Source organism: Bidens hawaiensis, unplaced genomic scaffold, assembly GCF_021521415.1.
Source record: "Bidens hawaiensis isolate Kalapana, Puna unplaced genomic scaffold, B.hawaiensis_p1.1 tig00018130_1, whole genome shotgun sequence".
Classification (NCBI taxonomy): domain Eukaryota; kingdom Viridiplantae; phylum Streptophyta; class Magnoliopsida; order Asterales; family Asteraceae; genus Bidens; species Bidens hawaiensis.
The window spans coordinates 163241-188405 of NW_027492738.1; the positions used below are offsets into that span (position 1 = coordinate 163241).

At 41.1% G+C, this 25165-nt stretch overlaps 1 protein-coding gene across 1 annotated transcript; it reads right to left on the reverse strand.

Annotated features, from left to right (window-relative positions):
* Window positions 1–236: 236 nt before the first annotated feature.
* Window positions 237–24889, reverse strand: LOC143555409 (uncharacterized). Its single transcript, XM_077044972.1, has 8 exons — window positions 24841–24889; window positions 24582–24732; window positions 23247–24175; window positions 22785–23115; window positions 1845–2042; window positions 1390–1610; window positions 1168–1287; window positions 237–796 (listed from the first exon to the last, which is right to left on the reverse strand). Exons 1-8 carry the CDS (start codon window positions 24887–24889, stop codon window positions 237–239), a joined length of 2559 nt encoding a protein of 852 aa, XP_076901087.1.
* Between the last annotated feature and the right edge of the window lie 276 nt (window positions 24890–25165).

The window sequence follows — 25165 nt, forward strand, 5'->3', positions numbered from 1 at the left end:
GTTCCATTGCATAAACCGTTCTTTTGATCAATATTCCTTAGTAGCATTATCGGCACACCAACTTTTGGAACCAATCGATGATTAGGCATACCAGAAATCTTTAAACCATTTAGAAAATCCGGTGAGTGTCATGCTGCATAGAAACCAGGACCAACACTTTCAGAGTTGTCTAAACTATCATAACTAAGATATTCAACTTCTTCGCCAGGAAAAATAGACAAAAATCTGTCATTAATTTATTCGACAACCTCATTTAAAGGTGCGAGTATGGCCCTTTCTTGGAAATATATAATATCATTACATTTTTCCAATAATGCAGGATAAAGAAAATCAATCAAATCAGAAAGAGGATCGTTAGAATCACGAATCAAAAAATCATCCGGTATCTCTATAATGGCGTTACCATCATTGTCATCACCAAGTTTTCCTTCACCGAGCTCCAACAACCATTCAGCAAATCTAATGGTGTCTTCCAAATTTGATGATTGGCATCCGACAGTTAACCTCATGTTTTTGGTTAACCTAAGAACCTTGCATTTGGTCCAAATATGGGATGAACTAAGTGAAGCATTAACAATGTCACTACGTGACCCATTTTGTACCACGGGTAGGATTTGTCTGAAATCACCACCAAAAACAATCACTTTACCACCAAATGGATGTTCACAGTTCCTACGGTTACCATCTATTATAACATCTTTTAAAGTCCTATCCAAGGCTTTAAAAGCATGTTTATGTATCATAGGAGCCTCGTCCCAGATAATAAGATCAGTTTTGTTGATTAAGTTGCAAATATCTGGATTTCGTTTTATTGAACATGTAGAATCCTCAGTTAGATTTATAGGAATTAAAAATCTAGAGTGAGCGGTTCCACCTCCCTCAAGTAACAAAGATACTATACCGCTGGAGGCAACGTTTAAAACAATTTTACGTTTTGATCTTATGGAAGCTGATAATGTCTTCCATAAAAAGGTTTTTCCCGTCCCTCCATGACCGTACACAAAAAAATACCACCCCTCTTTTTATCAATTGCTTCCATTATTTGATTATATACATCTCGCTGCTCATCCATTAATGAAATAAAAAGACGTTCAAACTCACTAGTCATCACTTCTATGTCATACGCTAGCTCCTAATTCATAAAACGATTTGTTGATGCCAAAATACTATCATCATCAGGGAAAGGCATTGTAGGAAAACAACGGAGAGTACAATTATTTCTGAGAAGGAAGTTCTCAATTTCAAGTAACGCGAGGTTCTTTAGTTGTGTCTCTGAAAGCACCAAATCTGTAACGATAAATATAAAATATTTAAACTGACTATTTAACTTAACATTTTTATGAATGTGTGAAAGAAGTTCAAAAAATAACAAACTAAAAATAATTGTACCTGGATTTTTCTGGTCATTTTGTTGTTTGTAAAGAATTCCATCAATTAAATAATGCCAACACTTTTCCCATACATCGTCCGGTCTAGATAAACTGTATGTGATTAACATTGTAGCAAATAAACTACGTAAATAATAACCACTTGCAGTATGACTTGCTTCTTCAGTAGCTTCTATATACTCGTTGTCATCGTCTAGAAGCCCTCTTTTATAACACGCATCCCTGTAAGTAGCACACACTTCACCATCAACAGTACGAATATCTTCAAAACACAGGCCTTTAATATTGTTCAACAAAATTCTTAGATAGTATGCTTCATTGAAAGCCGGAGGGACATGATGAACACGACCAATTGAGAAACCTCATTTACGTAGGTCCCAAACCCTTTCATCGGGTTTCCAAACAAATTTTGTTGGAAACTCAGCGTAGGTTAGCGTTCGAGCAAGACCATATTACCGATTACACTCCATCCAAGCAATGAATTTTGAAGAACCAACACTCGGTTTGTTTAAAACGTCTTCCACGTCGTCGTCATCTACGAAAACAACAGTTTGTTGTCTAGGTAAATGAAACGGAAGCCGAGTCACAGAAGGTACTCTGTAATGGACGTCAAAAGCAAAAATTCTCCATGCAGCCTCACATGCAGAGAGATATCTGCAATCACAAAACGCCTTAACTTCGTCGACCACTTCTCCTTGATTATCAGTCTTGTCTTGTACAAGTGATATAGTAGCACGATTCCGGCAAATCCAGGTATACCCTAGCCGGTATATACTATTTACGTGTCATTTAATATTGATTATATGAGTTATAGTACGTTTATACGAGTATATATGATTCATAGTACGAATCATACTCGATTATATAGTGAATCGTATTGGAATTACAATTAACCAATGAACGATTATTGAAACCCGAACGAATCGGGAATTACATTATAGACGAAGTATATAATGTTTAGTGATGTTTACGAAGTATTAATGCTTCGGGATAAGTGAATTATAGCACAGAAAAAGGATTTCGATTTATTAGTACGTCGGTACGATAAACGAAACCTTTAACATCAAACCAAGCAAGAGACGATCGATCAAGCCGAAAAAGATGCGTAATTATTAATAATATGATGTTTTAAGTCAATAAACGTCATGGGTTAAGTTTTTTAAAGTTTTTAAGTCGGTTTTATGTAAATTTTATTTTAACCCGAAAAACGACCATTTTGGGCTCGTTTTAAGCCGAATTACGCGTTTAAACGAGAAACGAACTGAACCAGATTATCCAAAACATTATCCGGATTACGGAAATCCGAATATGTGGCTTAGAATGGACTTGTGGGTCCCATCCCACCCCATATGGTGGACCGATCGGCCCACCCCTTCCATAATATCATTTCATTTTTCTTTTTACAATATCAAACTCTCTCAAATCTCTTCATACATTTCAAGTGTTCATCCAAATTCATCACTTTTAACCAAGAACACAAGGTATAAACATGTTATAATGCATAATCTTTGGTGTTGATTTCTTAATTTTGAGTTGTTTTGCAAGAACAAGAGGTTCCAAGTGAAATATGGGTGAAAACCCGAGATGGAACCGATCCTTGCTTGATCAAGTGATGTATACAAGTTATACACGGGATCTTGGTCCAAGAAACGAGTTAAAAGTGTCAATAACGAATTTTTACGGTTAAAATCTTTAAAAATGAATTTCCAAGTGAAAGACGGGTGAAAACCCGAGATGAAACCGACTCTTGCATGATCAAGAGATGTATACAAGTTATACAAGAGATCTTGGTCCAAGAAATGAGTAAAAAGAGTCGAGAACGGATTTTTACGGTTAAAACCTTTGTTTTTATATCAAAACCGACACTATGAAAGAAATGGTTTGATTGTTGGTGTAACTTGCTTGGTATAGTGTTATTGTGCTTGTAAGTGTTGTATCTAGTGGCTAGCAAAGGCTAGAAACCAAGATCTTTGCGATCTAACGCTAGAAAACACAAGATAGTTCGGTTTTCGCGTGGTTTATGTATTTTGGACAGATTGTAGTACGCTTAGAGTCAGGTCACGAAATTTCACAGAGATGATCTACACATGAAAATATGAGATCTTTGAATTTTTGGTAATTTTTGGATAAAGGATGAATATTTGGTGAATTTAATGCTCGGTTTTATCCAAAAATGATGAAAAATAGCTAAACTTGATGAAAAATTCTGGAAAATTTAGGATAAGCTTTTTATAACATATAAAAGTCACACACAAAATTTGAGCTCAGTTGGAGAAGTCTAAGGGGGCTTTTCGGTAAAACGAGTTCTAGGGCTTTCTAGCTCGGTTTTTGTGAAAACAGCTTGAAAAAAATGAGTTTTGGGTTCTGGAAAAATTCCAGGGAGTTATGAGGATGGCATGGATCATCTCGGAAAAATTTGGGATTTTTCTAAAGTCTTTTGGTATTTTTGACATATTTAGTGTTTTAATGATGATTAAAAATAGATAAATAAATGTAAATATAAAAATTAAATCTGGAAAATTTTTATAAAATTTCTTACTGTCAAAATAAGTGTTGTGTAAAATTTCAAGACCCGAGACTAAACGGGTAATTATTTGTGCTAAAAAGAACATAAAAACAAATTTTTAAAGCTTAAAATGTGTAAACCGGCAAAACTCGCATAAGCGAGCTGACTGGTATATAAAAACCTAAAAATGGACCATTTTCATAATACTAAGTAAATTAAATAAAAGTAAATCATCCGAAAATAATTCGGATGATTTGGGTAATTTTACCCGATTTTACTGTTTCCGGCACCTAAATGACGGAAACGGGCCCCGCGGCCAAACGGGGTGTCCAAACCGAGCTCTAATTTCATCACTTTAACTAAAATAACAGTCAAACACCATTTTTGGGTCGGTTGTGAACAAACTCATTTTTGAAACTAAAAACGGATAACCGTGCTAGGCACGCAAATCAAGGAAAACATAAAAATCATAATTTTGACCGTCAGACTCTAAGTAATGTCACAATCTGAGCCCTTAGAAGTGTCACGGGGTTAACATTGTCCCCGGATCGAGTACAGTACTGGGTTAACAATGTCCCCAGATGTACCGATTGGCACGGATTTAATTTATGGGAATTATATAGTAACGACTTAGATATCATATTACAGATCCAGGCTTATAGCAGTTCATTGTAGCACGCCCCGACTCACAGAAAGGTGAGTTTTCACGAGCCCCTTTTACTGAACTGTTTTAAGTATTTTCCCGGGGCGGAAAGCATGTCTTTATTAAAGTATTTAAGTACATACCGATCGTATGGAAACACTTGTATATTTATATATATATGGTTTGATGCACAGAATATATAAATTGTTCATTGTGTGGGATTGTTCTGGGGTAACATAGTTCCCAGAGGTTATTATTGTTCTGGGGTAACTTAGTTCCCAGAGGTTATTATTGTTCTGGGGTAACTTAGTTCCCAGAGGTTATTATTGTTCTGGGGTAACATAGTTCCCGGAGGTTATTATTGTTCTGGGGTAACATAGTTCCCGGAGGTTATTATTGTTCTGGGGAAACTTAGTTCCCAGAGGTTATAAATGTTCTGGGGAAACATAGTTCCCAGCATAATTACATTGCTAATAAATGATTATTAAAATGATCTGTCAGTGTTTATTTAAATTAGTGAAACTCACCAACTATTCGTAGTTGACCCGTTTTCTTTACATGTTTTCTAGGTATGCCCAAGTTGGAATGATTGATATGTGCTTAATGATCTGTGCTACTTGTTGGAAGCTTGCTGATCTATATTTTGTAATGAATATATTAATGTCTTATCGGTAAAACTTGTGTGTAACACCTAGACAGTAACGAAACTTGCAACAATGTAATATGATATAAATTAATGTAGTGGTATTTTCTTTATAAGCAATGCTGTTGATATCAGATGTGTCTGTTGCATCCCGTGTACGTTTCCGCTGCGGTTACGGGGTGTTACAGAACTTGGTATCAGAGCCATTGGTTATAAAGAATTAGGATGTCTTTAAAAGATACCTAAAATATAACCAGTAGCTCAAGTATTATAGGATCTGAATATCAACTAAATATATATTGTGACGAGATCGGGATGAACTTGGATGGACAAGTGGGTTATTATGGTCCGGAACATAATAACAGACTTGTCTACACGAGGGAATTCAGGGGAAGTCACGGGGGACTTTAATAGGTAAAATTGGCAACATATGTGCAAATATGTGATAATATTGTTATGTGGTCAAGTTGTATAAGTAAGTGCATATTAATTTGATTATGATTTACACTATGGAAAGAACTATATGTTTGTTAACTTGTGTGCAGGTAATATGTCAAGAACCCCCAGTGTGTCGATCGAGGAGGACCCGGAGGAGGTCAGCTCCGGGGACTCCGGGAGCCCACTTGTAGCATCTAGCACCGAGCCTTCCGAGGCTAGCTTTAGGAGTTCCGGCCAGTCCTCCTCAGCTAGGATGGCCAGATCCCCGACCCCACCCGCACCACAGGTGTAACACCCCGACCAAAGGCGGATTATACATCGGGGCGCCACATATTGTTTCATTACTCGTGACACTATTGGGTGTCAATATTTAATAAATACATTCATTCGCGCACGCGCAGAGTAAACACAGATAACATAAATCATCATAAATCAATATATTATAAATCATAATATTCGAACAGCAAAAACTTGTCTTGATACATTTTAATCTAGGTCCAAAATAAAGAAAACTTCCTACGTGTCCACAAGCTCCAAAACAGCTACTGCAAACCTGAACATGTGTTAAAATAAACGTCAAACACTTGCGTGTTGGTGAGAAATCAAGTTTAATACAATACATAGATAACAATAATTCTGCGCGCAACACGTGTATGTCTGGTGTTTAACAAGGGTGTAATCAGATTGTGATCAAGCCTAAATAGATCATAGCTCATAGTTCATAGTTCAATCCGTGCTCCCAAATGAGCACAAAAACGAGAAAACATCTGTGCAAGTGTAAACAAAGAAAACCGTAAACGATAGGTCTCCCGTGTTCATCTAATGGATCCATGAAAACTGCGGAATAGGCCGAACAAAGCGGTTAATGATGCACACATACAAATAAACAGCCAAGTAAACGTCCTCAACACATGGGATACTGCGCGACTAAAGTTCATAAACAAGTTAAGACTCAAGTTTGTACGAACACATGAACATCCCAAAACATTAAAAGCAAAAAGGGATTAGGTACGAGATTACTCACTTGATAACGATGCGGTGTAAGATAAAGCAAGAACCAACTTTTAAACAAGCACAAGTTAACCTATAAACAAGATTATTGTTTTAATGATTTGTTTTAAGTCTTGATTACAAGTTAGCATAATTAATAAGTAAGTTATTATATATAATATATATTACCGGAAAAACAGGGCAGAACAGGGAGGAAGACGGAGGCAGAGAGGGAGGCGGCAGAGAGAGCAAGGAGGAGGACAGGAGAGATTAAGTGTTTTGTGTGTGTAGTGTTAGGAAAAATAATACTATTATTTATAGAGAAACCCTAGGGAACACAATCCCTAGAAAAAGGGGAAAAGATCTCAAAAAGCAAAAGATTCCAAAAGCAAAAGATATCAAAAGATATGGTAGCAGGGAAAAAGAGAAAAAGCTGACAGGTAACAGTAAAAAGGCATGGGCGGATCAGATAAAGGTACTGGTCAAAGCATGGAAAAAGCAGATTTCCAAAGATAATGTCAGTCACTTTTTCTGCCAACCAATGGGGTTGGTGCGCATGCTGCGCCAAAAGTGGCTTTTCAGACATAAAGCAGATTAGGTCAACAGCACAAAAGATAAGACAACACAAAAGCAAACGGCTAGATTAAACAGAAGAAAACTCAAAGGGTTTAGCGCGAGAAGGCTCGAGCGCGAAGGCAGACATAGAAGGTCAAGAGAGCGCGAGCGCGAAGGCAGACAGAACCAACCTTAACGCGTCGCGGAAAGGACTACATTTCTAAGCGCGCCGCGGGAAGAATCACATTTCTTAGCGCGCCGCGGGAGGAACTAAAATTCCTAGCGCGCCGCGGGAAGAACTATAATTCTTCGCGCGTCGAGGGATGAACTACGATTCTTAGCGCGCTGCGAGAAGAACTACAAATCCTTAGCGCGTCGCGGGAAGAACTACCGTTCTTAGCGCGCTGCGAGAAGAATTACAATTCTTAGCGCGCTGCGAGAAGAGTTCGTCTCGCGTATCGCTGTAACAGGTGGTCTTCACGCAGGCTTCCTTGTAAGGAGTCTGGCGCGTGGAGCTGCGCAGACAACCTTAGGCGGGAAGGAACAAAGGACAAGCAAAGAGTTAGAAGAAAAAGAGGGAAACAAGGCGTAAGGGCGGGACGGCGACAAGAGGGAAAAGAAGGCGGAAAGAGAGAAGGAGAGGGACGGGACGGCGGAAAGAAAGAGAGAGAAAGAGGCGGGAAGGAAAATATATTATTATTATTAAAAATAAAGTATAAGTATAAATAAATATTAAATCATAAAAGAAAGAGATCGGGTCAGAGAAACGGGTACCTGGGTCGGGTCGGATCGGGGCAGATGTCACAGTCTCCCCTACTTTAAGAAATTTCGTCCCGAAATTTATCTCGAAGTAGGTTGCGCAGAGAACAGGTGCGGGTACTTGATCTTCATTTGATCTTCCCTTTCCCATGTAAACTCGGCTCCGCGCTTGGACTCCCAGCGAACTTTCACGATAGGGATGCGACTGCGCTTGGTTTGCTTTACCTCGCGATCCATAATCTCAACAGGCTTCTCAACGAAATGCATAGATTCATCAACTTGAACTTCATCAAGCGGAATGTGAAGGTTCTCGTCAGCTAAACACTTCTTGAGATTGGATACATGGAACGTTGGATGCACATTACTGAGCGCGGGCGGCAGGTCTAGTCTGTAGGCAACTTTTCCTACACGCGCGAGAATCTTGAATGGACCAACATAACGAGGAGCAAGCTTACCTTTCTTCCCAAAGCGGACAACACCCTTCCAGGGCGACACTTTGAGGAGAACAAGATCACCAACTTGAAATTCGAGAGGCTTCCGCTTACGATCTGCGTAACTCTTCTGTCGGCTTCTGGCAGTCAGCAGATGATCACGGATCTTGGCGATTTTATCGGTTGTCTCTTGAACAAGTTCGGGTCCTGTGATTTGAGCTTCTCCCACTTCGCTCCAACAAATCGGGGAGCGGCACTTACGACCGTAAAGTGCTTCAAATGGGGCCATACCGATACTGGAATGATAGCTGTTATTATAAGAGAACTCAATCAAAGGCAGGTGTGAATCCCAATTACCTCCAAAATCAAGAACACAAGATCGGAGCATATCCTCAAGAGTTTGAATAGTTCGCTCAGACTGACCGTCAGTCTGAGGATGATATGCCGTACTCATGTCCAAGCGAGTTCCTAGCGCAGATTGGAGAGATTTCCAAAAGCGAGATATAAAACGGCCATCGCGATCGGATATGATGCTCAAAGGAGTACCATGGCGGCAGACAATCTCCTTGACATAAAGCTGCGCGAGTTGCTCAACACGGTAGTTTTCACGAATGGGCAGGAAGTGAGCAGACTTAGTCAAACGATCCACTATTACCCAAATGCTATCATGTTTGCTTGCTGTCAAAGGTAACTTGGTAATAAAGTCCATCGCTACACATTCCCATTTCCACGTAGGAATTTCTGGTTGTTCGAGCAAACCAGATGGGCGTTGATGTTCAGCTTTTACCTTAGAACAAGTCAGGCATTTAGCTACGAACATAGCAATATCCTTTTTCATACCGGGCCACCAATAAGTAATGCGCAAATCCTTGTACATCTTATCAGCGCCAGGATGAACGGAATATCGAGATTTGTGCGCTTCACTCAGGATATCAGCGCGAAGATTCTCATCACAGGGAATCCAGATGCGATTAAGATAGCAGAGAATTCCACTCAGATTAGGGACAAAGTGCGCTTCCGCGCCACACGCTAACTCGGCGCGAAGATTACCATTACTGATGGATGCGCGCTGCGCGTCACGAATGCGCGATTCAAGGTTGCTTTGGATCGGCGCGAAGTGAAGCTGGGTGCGCGGCAAGATACAGTTAAGCTGGCAGGGTTTTCGGCTGAGCGCATCGGCTACCACATTAGCCTTACCAGGATGATACCGGATCTCACAATCGTAATCGCTGATGAGTTCGTTCCATCGGCGTTGTCTCATGTTGAGTTCCTTTTGATCAAAGATATGCTGAAGGCTTTTATGGTCAGTGTAGAGGATACACTTAGTACCATAAAGGTAGTGTCTCCAGATCTTCAAGGCAAAAACAACTGCACCAAGTTCGAGGTCGTGAGTTGTATAATTCTTTTCGTGAACCTTAAGTTGCCTTGATGCGTAAGCGATAACCTTGCCTCGTTGCATAAGAACACAACCGAGACCTTGGTTGGAGGCATCGCAGTACACGACAAAATCATCATTACCCTCAGGTAGCGCAAGGACAGGAGCTTCACACAACAATCGCTTGAGCGATAGAAAGGCTTCTTCTTGCTTCGAGCCCCAAATATATGGTTTACCTTTGTGCGTTAGAGCTGTTAAAGGCAAAGCGATTTTCGAGAAGTTCGAAATGAAGCGCCGGTAATAACCAGCTAAGCCCAGAAAGGAACGGATCTCAGAAGGAGTGGTCGGCGTAATCCAGTTCTTGATTGCCTCAATCTTGGATGGGTCGACATGAATACCCATCTTGTTCACAACATGGCCAAGAAACTGTACTTCATCAGACCAAAATTCACACTTGGAAAGCTTGGCAAAGAGCTGCTCGGCTCTAAGCTTTTGCAATACCATTCGGAGATGTTGCTCATGCTCGGCCTTGGTCTTAGAATAAATCAGAACGTCATCGATAAACACAATCACGAATTTATCCAAGAAAGGCCTACACACCCGATTCATTAGATCCATGAAAACGGCGGGTGCGTTGGTTAAACCGAAGGACATGACCAAGAATTCAAAATGGCCATAACGAGTTCGAAAAGCAGTCTTCGGAACATCTTCATCGCGGATGCGCAACTGGTGATAGCCAGAGCGGAGATCAATCTTAGAAAAACAAGAGGCACCTTGGAGTTGATCAAAGAGGTCGTCAATACGCGGTAAGGGATACCGGTTTTTAATGGTGAGTTTGTTCAACTCGCGGTAATCTATACACATGCGAAACGATCCATCTTTCTTTTTAACGAACAACACCGGAGCACCCCAGGGCGAAGAGCTAGGGCGAATGAATCCTTTAGCAGTCAACTCTTGAAGTTGGCTTGCCAATTCTTGCATTTCAGCGGGCGCAAGACGATAAGGAGATTTAGCTACGGGGAAAGCACCAGGGACAAGATCAATACGGAACTCAACTTCACGAGCGGGAGGGATACCAGGAAGATCATCAGGAAAAACTTCAGGAAAATCACGCACAACAGGGATATCGCGAAGCTTCTTCTTTTCTTCGGCAGGTTTAACCACATGGGCTAAAAATGCAATACACCTTTTCCGCATGAGCCTTCGGGCTTCGGCGCAAGACATAAGTTTAAGACCGCGGGAGGGTTTTTCGCCGTAGATGTGAAGATCACCATTTTCTCGAGGAATGCGAATCATCTTCTTGGCGCAAATAACTTCGGCGCGATTATGCGTAAGCCAGTCCATACCAATAATAACATCAAAGCTTCCAAGAGGCATGGGGATGAGGTCGATCAGAAAATCGTTTTCGTTAAGGTTAAGCGTGCAATATTTAATCACAGAGTTAATTAAAACAGTTTCGCCATTAGCCAATTCAACTGAAAAATCTTCTTTTAAGTTATCGCGCGGTCGCGCAAGCTTCTGCTCAAAGGCGCGAGAGATAAAACTTCGATCGGCGCCAGTATCAAAAAGTACAGAAGCATAAAATCCGTTAAGCAAAAATGTACCATTAACTACGTCATTATTCGCTTACGCTTGGTGCGCGGTTATGTTAAAAGCTCGTCCACGCGTCACTTGGTTTGAAATCTGGTTCACCGGATTCGCTTGTGTGATTTGCACTTGTAGCCTTGGGCACGCGTTCCGGAAATGACTGGGATCACCGCAGTTATAGCACGACCTGGGTCGTGGGTTTTGGTAGGTTGGTTGTGGGTTCTGCGGGTAGACTGGTGGTGTTGGCGCAGTTGGGTTGGCGAGAGGGACTCTACAGTATTCGGCAGAGTGACCAACACGGCCACATCGGTTACATTGTCGACACGGGGTTTGGGTTGGGTGGTGAAGTCTACAGGTTGGGCAAAAGGGTTGATTTCCTGTGTAAGGTTTCTTAAGTGGCGGGGCAGGGAGTGCGGGGTTGGTTAAGGCATAGTTATGGACTACAGGAGGTGTTGGGTAGGCTGTCAGTGGGTTAGGCGTGTAAACTGGAGGTTGGTAGATGGGTTGCTGGACAATGGGCGGGTTGGTAAGCGCATAGGCTTTGCGCCTGCGCTTGAGGTTGTTACGGTTTGAGGGTTCTGGTTTGGTTTCTGTTGGTTCAGGAACAGTCTTGGTGAGTTTGGCCTTTTCTGTTCCCCGCAGGAACAGGGTTCCTGCTCTGACATGGTTGTCGCTGAGCACAGCGGCCAACTCGATGGCGTCAGAGAGGGTAACTGGGTTTCTGGCCCATACAGAATCTTGAATTTCCATGGGGAGACCCCCAAGGAATTTCTCTATGGCTCGGCGGGAAGGGGTAACAAGGTGAGGGACAAGCAGGCTTAGTTCATGGAAACGCGTCGCGTACTCGCGCGCTTCGCCACTGTATTGCTTAAGATTCCAAAATTCTTCCTCCAGGCGCTTAACTTCGTTGGGAGGGCAGAATTCTTGCGTCAGAATTTCCTTGAATTCCTCCCAGAGCATGCTAGAAGCAGTTTCTGCGCCACGCGCATGAGCTACTCCATTCCACCATGTAAGCGCTCTAGATTCCAGGACACTGGAAGCATACAGGGTTCGTCTGTCTGAGGGGCATTGGGTGTGGAGGAAAGTGTTTTCTATTTTCTCAAGCCATTGGAGCATCACGGTGGCTCCTTCAAGGCCTGTGAACTTTGGAGGGTTACCCGCATTAAAGGACTTAATATTGTAACCGGAGGTATTGTTTTGGCTCAAAGCTTGGGCTATTGCGGCGGCCATTTCCTGGGAACGTTGCTGCGAACGTCTGCGCGAGGCTTCTTTCTTCTTGAGATGGCGAGCTGATAGCGGAGGCATTCTATAAAAGTTTTAATTTTAGTTAATATCTTGGTTTTAGCGCAAAGTATAACCTCGAAAAGCTTGGTTTCACGGAGTCAGTTACTGTCAAAAGTTAAAGTAAAATAAATGACCCTAAATGCAGACTTAATAAAGGTAACAAATTCGAATCAAGAATCGACAATTCATGTATCACCATGAATTTCCGAATTCCCAATTTAAAATATACGAGCAAACGAGTATTGGAGATTGACGATTCATGTATCACCATGACTTTTCAATCTTCAATATAAAATATACAAGAAAATGAGTATTGGAGGTTGACAATTCATGTATCACCATGACTTTTCAAGTCTCCAACCTCAGAACATAATCGTAAATGGAAATTGAAAATCAACTATTCATGTATCACCATGACTTTTCGGATTTTCAAATCCAACAAACGAATATGTAAGAAAATCAATAAAAATCGAAATTCAATCAAAAATCGAAATATCGCGAAATAAACAGAAGAAAACGGCTAGATTAAACAGAAGAAAACTCAAAGGGTTTAGCGCGAGAAGGCTCGAGCGCGAAGGCAGACATAGAAGGTCAAGAGAGCGCGAGCGCGAAGGCAGACAGAACCAACCTTAACGCGTCGCGGAAAGGACTACATTTCTAAGCGCGCCGCGGGAAGAATCACATTTCTTAGCGCGCCGCGGGAGGAACTAAAATTCCTAGCGCGCCGCGGGAAGAACTATAATTCTTCGCGCGTCGAGGGATGAACTACGATTCTTAGCGCGCTGCGAGAAGAACTACAAATTCTTAGCGCGTCGCGGGAAGAACTACCGTTCTTAGCGCGCTGCGAGAAGAATTACAATTCTTAGCGCGCTGCGAGAAGAGTTCGTCTCGCGTATCGCTGTAACAGGTGGTCTTCACGCAGGCTTTCTTGTAAGGAGTCTGGCGCGTGGAGCTGCGCAGACAACCTTAGGCGGGAAGGAACAAAGGACAAGCAAAGAGTTAGAAGAAAAAGAGGGAAACAAGGCGTAAGGGCGGGACGGCGACAAGAGGGAAAAGAAGGCGGAAAGAGAGAAGGAGAGGGACGGGACGGCGGAAAGAAAGAGAGAGAAAGAGGCGGGAAGGAAAATATATTATTATTATTAAAAATAAAGTATAAGTATAAATAAATATTAAATCATAAAAGAAAGAGATCGGGTCAGAGAAACGGGTACCTGGGTCGGGTCGGATCGGGGCAGATGTCACAACAGGTCGCTCCTGCACCTCCTGGATTCGGACCCCGCCTCACGGCGCGGATCAGTATCCCACCGGTCCGACCTATCTCGCCCCCACCCAGACCTGCTACTCGTAGGGGCGAGTCCTCCAGCTCTCGTCCCGAGCCTGCGACTCTACCGGTGTGGGGTCTCCCGAGACAGGAACGGGACGCTGCGGCCTGGCTCCAAACGCTCACCGAACAGGTGAACGAGCACTCCGCCGCCTTGACGGTGGGAGTCCAAAGGAGAATGTACTTGGGTGATTGCATACTGGATCATCAGTATGCAATCACCCAGCTGAAGAGGGAGTGCTCATACTCCCAATGGATGCTTGACCGGATGGAGAGTCGGGTTCGGGTTATGATGGCGGTGTTAGTGGTGTTGGTGGCGATGTTGGTGGGGTTGGTTTACCACCGTGTTTAGTTGTTTTGGGTTGGGGATAGACAGGGACCATTTTTTTTGATACTCTGTGTAAGTAGTTAGTGGTGATGCTAACATGGAGTGAATCTTGTTTAGTTATAATACAACCACTGGCCCCTAGGGTGGGTCTCTTTTGGGGCATATCATTATAGATACTTTTGGGTATCATTCAAGCACTGACCCCTTTACGGGTTATGTCAAGATGATGCCGACATAGGGCCCTTGTATTAAAACTTAGTTATGTAATGTTGACTGGAAAGTATGTAAACTGATGTTTGTGTAATATGTATCAATGTTTACTAATGAATGAAATATGTATTGTGTTTTATGATTTGAGATGGTATTGATTTTATGTATTTTCTTGATGTTGTGTAGAATGGCACCGAAACGATCAACGAAAATATCGGAAGTAGATGTGAGCCGTTTGATTGCTCAACAGTTGGAGGCGGCGATACCGGATATAGTATCGCGCATCGCCGCCAGTATTAACAACTCGACCAATCCAACCCCTCCGAGCAATCAAACACCCATAAATAATGACGGGGAACAAAATGCTAATCCTCCAAGGAATGGTAACACGATTCCGAGTAATGACGCACCGCCTAGGGTGGTCGTTACAGACACTAATGGCCCTATACCTACGGTAGAGATGAACCGTACTGAACCGATTCGTGCATCCAGGGGATGTTCGATCAAGGACTTTATGTTGTGCAAGCCATTAGAGTTTAGCGGGTCTGAAGGACCGAATGGGTTAGTTAAATGGATAGAGAAAATAGAATCAGTAGTGAATATCAGCAACTGTCCCGAGGATTGTGTCGTTAAGTACGCCACCTGTACATTCACAGACCATGCCTTGACATGGTGGAACACCATAGTACAGACTCGAGGTCAGGCGGCGACAAACCACATGACCTGGACAGAGCTTAAGGCTCTTGTGTTGGAACATTTCTGCCCAAAGAATGAATTGCAGAAACTGGAAAATGAGTTGTGGAATCTGGAGATGAAGGGGGCGGACCACTTGGGTTATACCAACCGGTTTAATGAACTGTCACGATTAGTACCGTGGTTGGTCACCCCAGAGACGAAGAGGGTGGAACGTTATATTTGGGGACTTACTCCAGTAGTGAGGAGTATTGTTAACGCGGGGGGACACCAGACGTATGAAAGTGCAGTGACACAGGCTGGCATTGTCACGTATGATTTCTTACGGAGCGGATCACTAAAGGTGACAGGAGAATCCGCTGGGGGAAAACGGGGTACACATGACCATAGGATCCAGGAAAAGCAGCAAAGCAAACGAGCTAGGCCCGCTGCCCAGAGCTATGCCATGACTAGTTCGGGCGGAAGGCAAGAACCGCAGAAGGGAACGTTTCCTAAGTGCGGGAAATGTGGTTACCACCATGGTGGCGTGTGCAAAGAGGTGGTGTGCCACCGGTGTGGCAGGATTGGACACTACGCACCAAATTGTAAGACAAATCTGAACAACCTGAACCGACAACCGCAACCTATCCGTGCGCAACCATTTAGGACTCAACCAGCCCGACAGCAGAACCCACAAGGAAACCAAATGGTGACCACCAGCCGTGCTTGCTATGAATGCGGCAGCACGGATCACTTTAAAAGAAACTGTCCGAAGCTGAACCAGGGAGGAAATGGGCGGCAACCCGCGGGTCAGGCATCGTCGTCCAATCCGGCGCGAGGCCGAGCATTTGTGATGGGGGCGAACGAGGCACGCCAGGACCCCAGCGTAGTGACAGGTACATTCCTCGTCTCTGATCATTACGCTTCTGTATTATTTGATACAGGCGCCGATAGAAGTTTTGTCTCCGTTAGATTCCTTTCGATAGCAAACCTTCCTATTGGTGAAACCATAGAACCTTACACCGTAGAAGTCGCTAACGGTAAAACCATGTTAGTTAATCAGATAGTTCGGAATTGCCCTTTTATTCTGAACGAACAATCCTTTCTGATTGACTTATTACCGGTAGAATTGGGTAGTTTTGACGTGATAGTGGAAATGGATTGGTTAGCACGTAACAGGGTAGAAATAAATTGTGAAAAGAAAATCGTCAAGATCCGGGTGTCAGATGACGAGGAGGTATTAGTGCAAGGAGAAAAATCCGGCACCATGATACCATTTATATCCCACCTCAAGGTGTTAAAATATATACGTCAGGGAAGTGTGGCGTATCTAGCGAGCCTGACGGCCACTGATTCTGAGGAAAAACGGGTGGACGATATTCCAGTGGTACGCGAATTTCCACAAGTTTTCCCCGAGGAACTGCCTGGATTACCGCCAACCCGACAGGTCGAATTAAGAATCGATCTGTTACCTCAAGCTGGCCCTGTTGCTAAGGCACCTTACCGACTTGCACCATCTGAGATGCAAGAATTATCCAACCAGTTGCAAGAATTGTTGGATAAAGGATTTATTCGTCCTAGTTATTCCCCGTGGGGCGCACCGGTACTATTCGTGAAAAAGAAGGACGGGAGCCTTAGAATGTGCATTGATTACAGGGAGTTGAACAAGTTGACAATCAAAAATAGGTATCCTCTTCCCCGAATCGATGATCTGTTCGACCAACTACAAGGTGCGAGCTACTTCTCAAAAATAGATCTTAGATCGGGATACCACCAGGTTAGAATCCAGGAGGAGGATATCCCAAAAACCGCATTCCGGACTCGCTACGGCCATTACGAGTTCTTAGTTATGCCCTTCGGGCTAACAAATGCGCTAGCCGTATTCATGGATCTCATGAATCGAGTCTGTAAACCCTACCTCGATAAATTCGTCATCGTGTTTATTGACGATATTTTGATTTACTCGAAAAGTAAAGGAGAGCACGAGCAACACTTGAGATTAATTTTAGAGCTTCTTAATCAGGAGAAGTTGTATGCAAAATTCTCCAAGTGTAACTTCTGGTTACAAGAGGTGCAATTCCTTGGTCACGTCATAAACCATCAAGGAATACACGTTGATCCAAGTAAAGTTGAAGCAGTTAAGAGTTGGCAAGCGCCTAAATCACCAAAGGAAATCCGCCAATTCTTAGGCTTAGCTGGATATTATCGTCGATTTATAGAAAACTTTTCCAGCATTGCCCAACCTTTAACCCTTTTGACCCAAAAGGATCGAAAGTATGATTGGGGTGAAAAGCAGGAAACGGCGTTTCAAACGCTAAAACAAAGGTTGTGCCAAGCGCCAATCTTAAGTCTCCCCGACGGAGACGATGGTTTTGTCGTGTATTGTGACGCATCCCGGAGAGGGTTAGGATGCGTGTTGATGCAAAATAATAAAGTCATAGCCTATGCTTCCCGACAATTAAAAGTACACGAGAAAAATTACACTACTCATGACTTAGAACTGGGAGCAGTTATCTTCGCACTTAAAATCTGGAGACATTATCTCTACGGTACAAAGTGCACCATCTTCACCGATCATAAAAGTTTGCAACACATATTCGATCAGAAAGAACTGAATATGAGACAACGAAGATGGGTCGAATTATTAAGCGACTATGACTGTGACATCCGTTATCACCCCGGCAAGGCTAACGTCGTAGCCGATGCCTTGAGTAGGAAGGATCGGGTTAAGCCATTGCGAGTGCGAGCGCTGGGGATGATAGTCCAGTCGAGCCTTTCGGATTTGATTCGAGTCGCTCAACGCGAGGCGTTGAAAGAGGAACAATTGGAAAAAGAGGGACTTTACGGTAACGAGAAGAATTTCGAACAGCGTGTGGACGAAATTCTCTATTTCAAAAATCGGATTTGGATTCCGACCCTCCACGACCTTCGTAAATGATCATGGACGAAGCACATAAATCAAAATATTCCATACATCCGGGATCAGATAAAATGTACAAGGATGTGAAAGAATTTTACTGGTGGCCAGGTATGAAAAAGGATATAGCCACATACGTCGGCAAGTGTACGACGTGTGCGAGAGTTAAGGCGGAGCACCAGAAACCCTCGGGAATGTTACAACAACCGGAAATTCCCGAATGGAAATGGGAGCAAATCACGATGGATTTCGTGACACACCTCCCTAAGACATCCCGGGGACATGATGCAATTTGGGTAATCGTGGATCGATTAACCAAATCGGCACATTTTATTCCGATTAGAAATAATTATAACACCGAGAGACTTGCGCAAATTTATATAAATGAAATAGTGTCTCGTCATGGCATCCCCATCTCGATCATCTCCGATAGGGATAGCCATTTCACCTCCAAACTTTGGCAAGCTGTCCAAGAAGCATTGGGAACACGTATTGACCTAAGCACAGCTTACCACCCTCAGACCGATGGTCAGTCTGAGAGGACCATTCAAACTTTGGAGGATTTGCTTCGTGCCTGCGTACTGGACTTTAAGGGAAACTGGGATCAACATCTCCCACTCGTTGAATTTTCCTATAATAACAGTTACCATAGCAGTATAAAGGCAGCACCTTATGAAGCATTGTATGGACGGAAGTGCCGATCACCACTTTGCTGGTCTGAAGTGGGTGACTCGCAGGTCATTAGATCGGATCTGGTCCAGGAGACGACCAGCAAGATTCTTGAAATTAAGAACAACCTGAAAGCCGCGCGGGATCGGCAGAAGAGTTATGCTGATACCCGTCGAAAATCGTTGTCATTTGAGAAGGGGGAAAAAGTATATTTGAAAGTATCACCCTGGAAAGGAGTGGTCAGATTTGGAAAGGCAGGGAAGTTGGCCCCTAGATACATTGGACCATTCAGCATCACTGCAAAAATCGGTCCGGTAGCTTACCGATTAGAACTGCCTGAGGAACTAAGTGCAGTTCATAACGTGTTTCATGTGTCAAATTTGAAAAGATGTCTGGCGGATGAGACATCGGTGTTACCCTTAGAGGGTGTTCAAATAAATGATAAGCTCAACTTCGTAGAGGAGCCCATTGAAATAGTGGACGGTAAGATCAAGCAACTTAGACACAATAAGATCTCGTTGGTCAAAGTTAGATGGAATTCGCAACGAGGCCCAGAATTTACTTGGGAACGAAAGGATGAATTTCGGAAGAAGTACCCCCACCTATTTCCTCAAAAGGAAGTAGTTGACGTGTAAAATTTCGAGGACGAAATTTTTATAACGGGGGGAGAATGTAACGATTCCGGCAAATCCAGGTATACCCTAGCCGGTATATACTATTTACGTGTCATTTAATATTGATTATATGAGTTATAGTACGTTTATACGAGTATATATGATTCATAGTACGAATCATACTCGATTATATAGTGAATCGTATTGGAATTACAATTAACCAATGAACGATTATTGAAACCCGAACGAATCGGGAATTACATTATAGACGAAGTATATAATGTTTAGTGATGTTTACGAAGTATTAATGCTTCGGGATAAGTGAATTATAGCACAGAAAAAGGATTTCGATTTATTAGTACGTCGGTACGATAAACGAAACCTTTAACATCAAACCAAGCAAGAGACGATCGATCAAGCCGAAAAAGATGCGTAATTATTAATAATATGATGTTTTAAGTCAATAAACGTCATGGGTTAAGTTTTTTAAAGTTTTTAAGTCGGTTTTATGTAAATTTTATTTTAACCCGAAAAACGACCATTTTGGGCTCGTTTTAAGCCGAATTACGCGTTTAAACGAGAAACGAACTGAACCAGATTATCCAAAACATTATCCGGATTACGGAAATCCGAATATGTGGCTTAGAATGGACTTGTGGGTCCCATCCCACCCCATATGGTGGACCGATCGGCCCACCCCTTCCATAATATCATTTCATTTTTCTTTTTACAATATCAAACTCTCTCAAATCTCTTCATACATTTCAAGTGTTCATCCAAATTCATCACTTTTAACCAAGAACACAAGGTATAAACATGTTATAATGCATAATCTTTGGTGTTGATTTCTTAATTTTGAGTTGTTTTGCAAGAACAAGAGGTTCCAAGTGAAATATGGGTGAAAACCCGAGATGGAACCGATCCTTGCTTGATCAAGTGATGTATACAAGTTATACACGGGATCTTGGTCCAAGAAACGAGTTAAAAGTGTCAATAACGAATTTTTACGGTTAAAATCTTTAAAAATGAATTTCCAAGTGAAAGACGGGTGAAAACCCGAGATGAAACCGACTCTTGCATGATCAAGAGATGTATACAAGTTATACAAGAGATCTTGGTCCAAGAAATGAGTAAAAAGAGTCGAGAACGGATTTTTACGGTTAAAACCTTTGTTTTTATATCAAAACCGACACTATGAAAGAAATGGTTTGATTGTTGGTGTAACTTGCTTGGTATAGTGTTATTGTGCTTGTAAGTGTTGTATCTAGTGGCTAGCAAAGGCTAGAAACCAAGATCTTTGCGATCTAACGCTAGAAAACACAAGATAGTTCGGTTTTCGCGTGGTTTATGTATTTTGGACAGATTGTAGTACGCTTAGAGTCAGGTCACGAAATTTCACAGAGATGATCTACACATGAAAATATGAGATCTGTGAATTTTTGGTAATTTTTGGATAAAGGATGAATATTTGGTGAATTTAATGCTCGGTTTTGGCCAAAAATGATGAAAAATAGCTAAACTTGATGAAAAATTCTGGAAAATTTAGGATAAGCTTTTTATAACATATAAAAGTCACACACAAAATTTGAGCTCAGTTGGAGAAGTCTACGGGGGCTTTTCGGTAAAACGAGTTCTAGGGCTTTCTAGCTCGGTTTTTGTGAAAACGGCTTGAAAAAAATGAGTTTTGGGTTCTGGAAAAATTCCAGGGAGTTATGAGGATGGCATGGATCATCCCGGAAAAATTTGGGATTTTTCTAAAGTCTTTTGGTATTTTTGACATATTTAGTGTTTTAATGATGATTAAAAATAGATAAATAAATGTAAATATAAAAATTAAATCTGGAAAATTTTTGTAAAATTTCTTACTGTCAAAATAAGTGTTGTGTAAAATTTCAAGACCCGAGACTCAACGGGTAATTATTTGTGCTAAAAAGAACATAAAAACAAATTTTTAAAGCTTAAAACGTGTAAACCGGCAAAACTCGCATAAGCGAGCTGACTGGTATATAAAAACCTAAAAATGGACCATTTTCATAATACTAAGTAAATTAAATAAAAGTAAATCATCCGAAAATAATTTGGATGATTTGGGTAATTTTACCCGATTTTACTGTTTCCGGCACCTAAATGACGGAAACGGGCCCCGCGGCCAAACGGAGTGTCCAAACCGAGCTCTAATTTCATCACTTTAACTAAAATAACAGTCAAACACCATTTTTGGGTCGGTTGTGAACAAACTCATTTTTGAAACTAAAAACGGATAACCGTGCTAGGCACGCAAATCAAGGAAAACATAAAAATCATAATTTTGACCGTCAGACTCTAAGTAATGTCACAATCTGAGCCCTTAGAAGTGTCACGGGGTTAACATTGTCCCCGGATCGAGTACAGTACTGGGTTAACAATGTCCCCAGATGTACCGATTGGCACGGATTTAATTTACGGGAATTATATAGTAACGACTTAGATATCATATTACAGATCCAGGCTTATAGCAGTTCATTGTAGCACGCCCCGACTCACAGAAAGGTGAGTTTTCACGAGCCCCTTTTACTGAACTGTTTTAAGTATTTTCCCGGGGCGGAAAGCATGTCTTTATTAAAGTATTTAAGTACATACCGATCGTATGGAAACACTTGTATATTTATATATATATGGTTTGATGCACAGAATATATAAATTGTTCATTGTGTGGGATTGTTCTGGGGTAACATAGTTCCCAGAGGTTATTATTGTTCTGGGGTAACTTAGTTCCCAGAGGTTATTATTGTTCTGGGGTAACTTAGTTCCCAGAGGTTATTATTGTTCTGGGGTAACATAGTTCCCGGAGGTTATTATTGTTCTGGGGTAACTTAGTTCCCAGAGGTTATTATTGTTCTGGGGTAACATAGTTCCCGGAGGTTATTATTGTTCTGGGGAAACTTAGTTCCCAGAGGTTATAAATGTTCTGGGGAAACATAGTTCCCAGCATAATTACATTGCTAATAAATTATTATTAAAATGATCTGTCAGTGTTTATTTAAATTAGTGAAACTCACCAACTATTCGCAGTTGACCCGTTTTCTTTACATGTTTTCTAGGTATGCCCAAGTTAGAATGATTGATATGTGCTTAATGATCTGTGCTACTTGTTGGAAGCTTGCTGATCTATATTTTGTAATGAATATATTAATGTCTTATCGGTAAAACTTGTGTGTAACACCTAGACAGTAACGAAACTAGCAACAATGTAATATGATATAAATTAATGTAGTGGTATTTTCTTTATAAGCAATGCTGTTGATATCAGATGTGTCTGTTGCATCCCGTGTACGTTTCCGCTGCGGTTACGGGGTGTTACATACTTAATCGAACCCTCTTGATTACACCATTCAACATTGATATGGGCCTGATATTTTTTAACAATCTGCTGTTATATGGAACAACATGTCTGTTGTCTAAATTCACCCCAGACTTGACAACAACATTACCCAAATCTATTCTTCGGTAAACAGGAAACCCATTCGAATCAATTGACGTCTCTTTCTGAAATTTCTTTGGGAATTTTTTAGAACACGAGTTATCGACCATGCACGGGCATTTTGGATTAGCCACACCGCAAGGACCATGCATCATGTGGTCGGTTACAAGAGAATAGATTTCTGGATCTTCATTCGGATCTGGAATTTCGGCTGAAATAAATTTGTCTGTATTCTCAGGATTATGAATTTTGTGCTCGGAATGCAAAAAAAGATAAATATGTGCATGTGGCAATCCACTTTTCTGAAATTCAATTGTATAAACAACTGCAAAATAACAAATAGTTGTAGATTAGAAAACTTATTGAATACCAATATTATATATGTTAACAATATAAGTCATATTAACATAATTTTCATAAAATAATTATGATCAAAAAATAAAAAGAAACCATTACCGGCTTGCAGCTTTCCAAACAGAGCCCTATCCTTCAGGTCTTTCATTAACGAATCAAGCTTCATCTTGAATAACCTACACAGTATATCTGGCCTGTCTTCGGATTTTTGATTTTTGTTTAGTAAAAATCGCTTGATTTCTGGCCAGTTTGGGTTGCATGTTATGGTGAGAAAGAAATCTGGATAACCAAACCATCTACATATAGTCATTGCATCCAGATAATTCTGCATCATATATCGAGCACCTCCGGTAAATGATGATGGTAAAATGATACGTTGTCCGGCGGTAGAAACATCGGAGGTCCCAGCCGAATGTATGTTTCTTAGGTTCTCATAAGTTTCAGACCTAAGTTTTTTTTGTTGTGTGCGGACATAATGCAACCTTTGAGTCTCTATCATTGTATAGGCATCAACAAACAGTTGCTGAGTTAGTATTCCGCCGTTTAAAATCAACGAAAAACCATGTGGCCTATCTTGAAACTGATATGAAAAGAATTCACGCATTGTGCACTTCTTGCGTTTGCGCTTTGTCGACCCTCGAAGTTCACGATGTGCCATGTCAATTCTATACCCATCTTCACCATATGGAAAAAGTATAGGGTATTGAAGAGGAACATAACAAGGGTGCAATTCACTGATACGTTGTAAAGCTCCACTTTGAGTTGTAACAATTATATCTCGTTTATCAATTGCTTCACCAATATCTCCAACGATTAACGCTGCTACTTCAGATGTTGTTGGCAAGTTGTAAGTCCTTGCATTTGTTTGTCGTGTTCCAATTATTTTCAACTTTAAATCCATATTTGGATTTTGTTGAAAACAATCCCTTGCCATCCGATAACTATTAACCAATGGATTTTTAGAATCCAACATGTCTTTAAGATAATTAATTATCTGGTTATCTAATACTTCAGAATTTGATTCTGTATCCCTAAATAACAAAATAAACATGAGTTAACATATAGATATGGCGAGAAACTTAAGTTGATTTAGTAAGGTATAAAAAATTTAGATTTCAATATTTAAAAAATGAGAATACTTACCGAAAAATGGATCGTCTATTTGATATTTCGTTCTCCGTATCGTAAATGTATAGTTGAGAGAAACGTGGGTTTTGACCAGACATAGGAAGAAGACTTCCCAAGGAATGATAATTCTCTCCACAAAGTCTGAAACTTTATGGCGCATTTCCTTTATTAACTGAACTATCTACGTTCCCACCAAGAGACGTAAACGTAAACATGGAATTATATCGCCTGATGTTTTTCAAAAAAAAAAAAAACTTGCTCGTACTATCATGACCAAGGAATATATTTACGTAACTCAATGGTTCCGACTTCATATCAGGAAGTTGCACGTCACCATAACTACAACTAAGTGAGTAACTTGTAATCCCATTGTTTGTTTTTCCTCTTTTGCTCTCGGCTTCCCATAATAATGCATTGCACATTCCACACATGAATTTTTGATCACCATGATCTAAATACGCTGTAAAAAAAGGAAAATTGACTAAAAAACATGTACTTAAAAAACACCAACAATCATATAGATTATTAATTTTACGCATACATATAGATATCCCTTGGTAAACATTACCATGATCGGCTGGTGCGTCATTCGCTTCAAATTCATCTAAGTTTGGCATACGTATGGGTTCATTTATATGAACATTTCTGGAGATGTACGCTGCGTTGATGACGATCCAACACTGAATGTATTAAAAGTGGCCGAACATCCAGGGGTTGATATATTTGAAGAAGAGCTAAAATTTTGCCTCGTAATATTAGACAATGGCGTCAACTGATTAGTGGATGAGACATTGACACCTATAAACAAAAAATAATTTAATTTTATAAAAACAAATAAATCTTTGATGACTATTATAAACCAATTTTTTTACTACAATACCATTGGAGCTGGT

Coding starts and splice junctions, on each gene's coding strand:
- LOC143555409 (XM_077044972.1), bottom strand. CDS start 24,889: ATGCCAAACTTAGATGAATTTGAAGCGAATGACGCACCAGCCGATCAT. Junction 24,733..24,840: donor TGACGCACCAGCCGATCATG/GTAATGTTTACC, acceptor CTTTTTTTACAG/CGTATTTAGATCATGGTGAT. Junction 1,611..1,844: donor GCTTGGATGGAGTGTAATCG/GTAATATGGTCT, acceptor TGCTACTTACAG/GGATGCGTGTTATAAAAGAG.